This window comes from Mya arenaria, chromosome 3 (assembly GCF_026914265.1).
Source record: "Mya arenaria isolate MELC-2E11 chromosome 3, ASM2691426v1".
NCBI classification, from domain to species: domain Eukaryota; kingdom Metazoa; phylum Mollusca; class Bivalvia; order Myida; family Myidae; genus Mya; species Mya arenaria.
This window is the reverse complement of record NC_069124.1, coordinates 43,832,159-43,839,615: the sequence shown is the minus strand read 5'-3', so window position 1 is coordinate 43,839,615 and position 7,457 is coordinate 43,832,159. Positions and strand designations below refer to the sequence as shown.

At 46.3% G+C, this 7,457-nt stretch overlaps 1 protein-coding gene across 1 annotated transcript; it reads left to right on the top strand.

Annotated features, from left to right (window-relative positions):
• The first annotated feature begins 2,365 nt into the window (after window positions 1-2,365).
• Window positions 2,366-3,553, top strand: LOC128226040 (uncharacterized). The gene is made up of 2 exons (XM_052935938.1): window positions 2,366-2,456; window positions 3,297-3,553. The coding sequence occupies exons 1-2, from the start codon at window positions 2,366-2,368 to the stop codon at window positions 3,551-3,553; spliced, it is 348 nt and encodes a 115-aa protein (XP_052791898.1).
• Window positions 3,554-7,457: the final 3,904 nt, after the last annotated feature.

Genomic DNA, 7,457 nt, shown 5'->3' with positions numbered 1-7,457 from the left:
TGGTGATAAGCATGGAGGTGGTGGTTATGATGGTGATAAGCACCGTAGTGTTGGTGGTGGTTATGATGATGATGAGACCATGGTGGTGGTGATGGTCGTGATGAGCATGGTGTTGGTGGTGATGGTCATGATGGTGTTGAGCACCGTGGTGTTTGTGCTGGTTATTATGATGATGGGACCGTGGTGATGGTCATGATGGTGATGAGCATAGTGGTGGTTTTGATAGTCATGATGGTGATGAGCTTGGTGGAGGTGGTGATGGTTATGATAGTGATGAGCACCGTGGTGGTAGTCAAAATGGTGATGAGCTCTGTGGTGGTGGTGGTGATGGTGGTAGTCATGACGGTGATGAGAAAGGAAGTGGTGGTGGTGATTATGATGGTGATAAGCATCGGGGTGGTGGTGATGGTCATGATGGTGATGAGCACGGTGTTAGTGGTGGTGGTGGTCACAGTCATGATGGTGATGAGCATCGGGGTGGATGATGGTGGTGGTGGTGATGGTCATGATTGTGTCATGATGGTGATGAGCAAGGTGGTAGTGGTGACAGTTTTTGGTGGTGGTGGTGGTCATGATGGTGATGAGCACGTTGGTGGATGGTGATGGTCATGCTGGTGATGAGCACGGTACAGGTTGTATTGATGGTAATGAGCACGGTGGTGGAAGGTGATGGTCATGATAGTGGTGAGCAAGGTGGTGGATGGTGATGGTCATGATGGTGGTGATGAATGGTGATGCTCATTAAGGTGGTGAGCAAGGTGATGGTGTTGATGGCCATGAGGGTGACGAAAATGGTGGTTGATGGTGATAGTCATAATGTGATGCTCATGATAGTGACGAGCAAGGTGGTGGTGTTGATGGTCATCATAGTGATGAAAAAGTTGGTGGATGGTGATGGTCATGATGGTGATGAGCAAGGGGTTGGAAAGTGATGATCAAAATGTGATTGTCATGATGGTGATAACATTAAGGTTAAGAACTTAAGAGTAATGGTTATTATGTTGATGACCAAGGTGGTGGATGTTGATGGTCGTGATGGTGATGAGCAAGTTGGTGGATGGTACTGTTTGTGATAATGATGCGCAAGGTGGTGGATGGGGATGGTCATGATGGTGATGAGCATGGTGGTGGATGGTGCTGGTCATGATGGTGATGAGCAGAGTGGTGGATAGTGACAATCATGATGGTGATGAGCAAGGTGGTGGATGGTGAGGGTCATGATGGTGATCAGCAAGGTTGTGTATAGTGATGGTTATGATGATGATGAGCGAAATGTCGGACAGTGATGTTCAAAATGTGATTGTCATTATGGTGATAAGCAAAAATTTGGAGAGTGATGGTGAAGGACAAGGTGGTGAATGGTAAAGGTCATGATGGTGATGAGCAACGTGTTGGATGGTAGTGTTTATGATGATGAGCAAGGTGGTGGATAGTGATGGTCATGATGGTGATGAGCAATGTGGTGGAAAGTCATGATCATGATGATGATGGGCAAGATGCTGGATAGTGATGTTATGATGGTGATGAGCATGGAGGTGGATGGTGGTGGTTATGATGGTGATGAGCAAGATAGTGGACAGTGATGTTATGATGGTGATGAGCATGGAGGTGGATGGTGGTGGTTATGATGGTGATGAGCATGGAGGTGGATGGTGGTGGTTATGATGGTGATAAGCAAGATTGTGGATAGTGATGGTCATGATGGCAATGGGCAAGGTGGTGGATGGTGATAATATGATGGTAATGAGCAAGGTGGTGGATAGTCATGATCATTATGGTGATGAACAAGATGATCGATAGTGATGTTATGATGGTGATGAGCATGGTGGTGGATGGTGCTGGTCATGATGGTGATGAGCAGAGTGGTGGATAGTGACAATCATGATGGTGATGAGCAAGGTGGTGGATGGTGAGGGTCATGATGGTGATCAGCAAGGTTGTGTATAGTGATGGTTATGATGATGATGAGCGAAATGTCGGACAGTGATGTTCAAAATGTGATTGTCATTATGGTGATAAGCAAAAATTTGGAGAGTGATGGTGAAGGACAAGGTGGTGAATGGTAAAGGTCATGATGGTGATGAGCAAGGTGTTGGATGGTAGTGTTTATGATGATGAGCAAGGTGGTGGATAGTGATGGTCATGATGGTGATGAGCAATGTGGTGGAAAGTCATGATCATGATGATGATGGGCAAGATGCTGGATAGTGATGTTATGATGGTGATGAGCATGGAGGTGGATGGTGGTGGTTATGATGGTGATGAGCAAGATAGTGGACAGTGATGTTATGATGGTGATGAGCATGGAGGTGGATGGTGGTGGTTATGATGGTGATGAGCATGGAGGTGGATGGTGGTGGTTATGATGGTGATGAGCAAGATAGTGGACAGTGATGTTATGATGGTGATGAGCATGGAGGTGGATGGTGGTGGGTATGATGGTGATGAGCATGGAGGTGGATGGTGGTGGTTATGATGGTGATAAGCAAGATTGTGGATAGTGATGGTCATGATGGCAATGGGCAAGGTGGTGGATGGTGATAATATGATGGTAATGAGCAAGGTGGTGGATAGTCATGATCATTATGGTGATGAACAAGATGATCGATAGTGATGTTATGATGGTGATGAGCATGGAGGTTGATGGTGCTGGTCATGATGGTGATAAGCAAGGTGGTGGATATTGATGGTCATGATGTTGATCAGCAAGGTAGTGGATATTGTTGGGCATGATGGTGAAGAGCACGGTGGTGGATGGTGATGGTTATGATGGTAATGAGCATGGTGGAAGTGGTGGTGGTAGTGGTCATAATGGTGATAAGCACGATGGTGGATGGAAATTGTCATGATGGTGATTAGCATGGTACATGTGCTCATGATGTTGTTAAGCACGGTGGTGGATTATGGTTATGATTATGATGATCAAGGTACGTATGATGGTGATGAGCAAGTTGGTTGATAGTGATAGTATGATGGTGATGAGCATGGTTGTAGATGATGGTGGTCATGATGGTAATGAGCATGGTGGAGGATTGTGTTGGATATGATGTGATGAACATGGTGGCGGATTGTGATCGTCATGATGGTGATGAACACGGTGGTGGATAGTAATGGTCAAGATGATGATGAGCAAGGTGGTAGGTAGTGATGATATGACGGTAATGAGCAAGGTGGTGAATGGTGGTGGTCGTGATGGTGATGAGCAAGGTGGTGGATAGTGATGGTAATGATGATGATGACAACGGTGGTGATAGTGGTGGTGATGGTCATGATGATGATAAGCACGGTGATTGAAGGAGGTTGTCATAGTGATTATAAGCACGGTTTTGGTGTTATTGGTCATGATGGCAATGAGCACGGTGGTGGTGGTATTGGTCATTATGGTGATGAGCACAGTGTTGGTGATGGTCATCATAGTTTTGACCACGGTGGTGGTGGACATGACGGTGATGAGCACGTTGCAGGTGGTTTGATGGTGATGAGCACGGTTGTGAATGGTGATGGTCATTATGGTGATGAACAAGGTGATAGATGGTTGTGGTCACGATGGTGATGAGAACAGTGGTGGATGGTGATGCTTATGATGGTGATGAGGAAGGTGGATGTAGTATTGGTCATGATGGTGACGAGAATTGTTGTGGTAGTGGTTATGCTGATAATGAGCAGGGTGGTGGATTGCAATGGTCATGATGGTGATGAGCACGGTTGTGGTGTTGGTGGTAGAGGTGGCGATGATGGTCATGATGTTGATAAGCATGATGATAATGGTGGTGGTGGTGTTGGTGGTGGTCATGATAATGATGAGCACGGTGGTGGATGGTGATTGTTATGATGGTGATGAGCCAGGTGGTGGTAGTCGGGGTGGTGGTCATGATGGTGATAAGTACGGTGATGGTCATGATGTTGATAAGCAAGGTGCAGGTGGTCCTGATGGTGATTAGCACGATGGTGGATGGTGATGGTCTTGATGGCGATGATCATTGTAGTGGATGGTGTTGGTCATGAAGGTGGTAAGCAAGGTATTGGTGATGATGGTCATGATGATGATGACAAAGGTGATTGATGGTGATGGTCATAATGTGATGATCATGATAGTGATGTGCAAGGTGGTGGTGTTTATGGTCATGATGGTCATGAAAATTGTGGTGGATGGTGATAGTCATGATTATGATTAGCAAGGTTGTGGATAGTGATGGTCATGATGGTTATGAGGAAGTTGAGGAATGGTGATGGTCGTGATGGTGATGAGCATGGTGGTGGATGTTAGTGTTTGTGATGATGATGAGCAAGGTTGTGGATGGTGATGGTCATGATGGTGATAGCAAGGTGGTGGATAGTAGTGTTTGTGATAATGATGATAAGGAAGGTGGACGATGGTGATGATCATGATGGCGATGCGCAAGGTGGTGGATGGTAGTGTTTGTGATGGTGAAGAACACGTAGGTGGATAGTAGTGTTTGTGATGATGATGGACAAGTTGGTGGATGATGATGGTCATGATGATGATGAGCAAGGTGGTTGATGGTAGTGTTTGTGATGATGAGCAAAGCGGTGAATGGTGATGGTAAGATGGTGATGACCAAGGTGGTACACGTATATGGTAGTGTTTGTGATTATGATGAGCAAGGTGATGGATGGTGATGGTTATGATGGTAATGTGCTAGGTGGTGGATGGTGATGGTTATGATGGTGATGAGCAAGGTGGTGGATGGGGATGGTGAGTGATGAACAAGATGGTGGATAGTGATGATTATGATGGTGATGAGCAAGGTGGTGGATGGTCATGAAGAAGGTGGTTGATGGTGATGATCATGATAGTGATGTGCAAGGTGGTGGTGTTTATAGTCATGATGGTCATGAAAAATGTGGTGGATGGTGATGGTCATGATTGTGATTAGCAAGGTTGTGGATAGTGATGGTCATGATTGTGATGAGAAAGATGGCGGATAGTCATGGTCAAAAAGTGATTTTCATGATGGTGATGAGCAAGAAGTAGGAGATAATGGTTATTATGGTCAAAATGTAATTTTCATTGTATGATGGTGATGAGAAAGCTGATTGATGGTGGTGTTGATGATTTCGATGAGCAAGGTGGTGGATGGTGATGGTCATGATTGTGGTGAGCACGGTGATGGATGGTGATGGCAATGATGGTAATAAGCACGGAAGTGGTGGTGATGATCATGGTGGTGATGGTGATAATGGTGGAGGTGATGTAGGAGGTAGAAGTGATGATGGTGATGGTGATTGAGGTAAAGGTGATGATGCAATTATAAGGTGGAGGTGATGGTGATGATGCTGGTGATGGTGATTGAGGAGGAGGTGGTGGTGATGTAGGTGGCGGTGATTGATGTGCAGTTAAAAATGATGGATGTGGTGATGCTGTTGGTGATGGTGATTGACGTGGAGGTGCCGATGGTGGTGGTGATGAAGGTAGAGGTGATGGTGGAGTTTGAGGTGATAATGCTGGTGGTGGTGATGGTGATGGTGATTGATGTGCAGTTGGAGTCAGTAATTGAGGTGATGTTGATGGAGGTGGTGGTGATTGAGCTGGAGGTGATGGTGGAGTTGTTGATGCTGGTGATGGTGGTTGAGGTGGAGGTTACGATGGTGGTGGTGATGGAGGTAGAGGTGATGGTTGAGTTTAAGGTGATCATGCTGGTGGTGGTGATGGTGATGGTGATTGAGGTGATGGTGAAGGTGGAAGTGATGATGATGAAGGTGATGGTGATTGATGTGCAGTTGGAGTCGGTAATTGAGGTGATGTTGATTGGGGTGATGGTGATGGTGATGGAGGTGTAGGTGATGGAGGTGGAGGTGATGACTGAGTTGTTGATACTGGTGATGGAGATTGAGGTGGAGGTGGTGATGATGGTGATGGTGCTGCTGCTGCTGCTGCTGCTGCTGCTGCTGCTGCTGATGATGATGATGGTATAGAAGGTGGTTATTGTGATGTTGATAGTGATTGAAGTTGTGGTGGAAGTCGAGGTGATGATGATGGTGGTGGTGATTGAGGTGGAGGATATGGTGATGGTGGAGTTGGAGTTGATGATGCTTGTCGTGTTTATTGAGGTGGAAGTGGTGATTATGAAGTAGGTGGTGATGGTGAAGATTGAGGTGATTATGGTGATGGTAATGTTGATTCTTGTGCAGTTGGAAATGATGGAGGTGATGGAGTTGGTGATGCTGGTGGTGATGTTGATTGAGGTTTAGGTGATGGAGGTGATGATGCTGGTGGTGGTGATGGTGATGGTGATTGAGCTGAAAGTGATGGTGTTGGATGTGAAGGTGGTGGAGGTGATGATGTTTATGGTGATGGTTATTGAGGTGGAGGTGATGGTGATTGATGTAGAGGTGATGGTGGAGGTGTAGGTGATGATGATGATGGTGATGGTGATGGAGGTGATGGTGGTGGAGGTGATGTGCAGTTGGAAATGGTGATTGAGGTGATGGAGGTGGTGGTTATGGATGTGAAGGTGATGATGGAGGTGGAAGTGATGGTAGTGATGGTGGTGGAGGTGATGGTGGTGGAGCTGATGATGGTGGTGGTGATGGTGATTGAGGTGGTGGTGGTGATTAAGGTGGAGGTGATGGTGGAGGTGGGGGCAATGATTGTGATGGTGATGGTGTTTGAGGTGGTGGTGATTGAGGTTGAGGTAATGATTGAGTGAGGCGGCGGTTACAATGGTGATGGTGATGGTGATTGATATGCAGTTGGAAAAGGTTGAAGGTTGATGGAGGTGGAGGTGATGGTGATTGAAGTGGTTGTGATGGAGGTGGGGGTAGAGATGATGATGGTGGTGATGATTCTGATGGTGATAAAGTTGGAGGTGATGGTGATTGAGGTGGTGGTGATGGAGGTGGAGGTGATGGTGGAGGTGAAGGTGATAATGCTGCTTGTGGTGATGGTGATGGTGATTGAGGTGGATGTGATGGTGGAGTTGGAAGTGATGATGGTGATGGTGATGGTGATTGATATGCAGTTGTAAATTGTGATTGAGGTGATGATGGAAGTGGTGGTGATGGAGTTGGTGGTGATGATGGAGGTGGAGGTGATGATGCTGGTTGTTTAAATGGTGATGGTGATTGAGATGGATATGGTAAGTGTGGTAATGGGGCTGATGATAATGGTGGTGGTGATTAAGGTGGTGGTGGGGATGGTGATAGTGATTAAGGTTGAGGTGATGGTGATGTAGGTGGTGGTGATGGAGGAGGTGTAGATTATGATGCTGGAGGTGGTGATTGAGATGGAGGTGATGATTGTGATGGTGATGCTGATTGCAGTTGAAAATGGCGGAAGTGATGGACGTGGTGATTCTTGTGGTAATGATGCTTGAGTTGAAGGTGATGATGGTGTAGGTGATGGAGTTGAAGGTGATAGTGGAGGTGATGGGTATGGTGATTGAAGGGGAGGTGATGCAGTTGGAGGTGATGATGGAGGTGATGATGGTTATGGT

What these genes read in the sequence shown, in the direction of transcription:
- LOC128226040 (XM_052935938.1), top strand. Translation starts at nt 2,366, where the DNA reads ATGGTGATGAGCAAGATAGTGGACAGTGATGTTATGATGGTGATGAGC. An exon ending in TGATGGTGATGAGCATGGAG is followed by an intron (nt 2,457 to 3,296) that starts GTGGATGGTGGT and finishes CGGTGATTGAAG; the next exon opens with GAGGTTGTCATAGTGATTAT.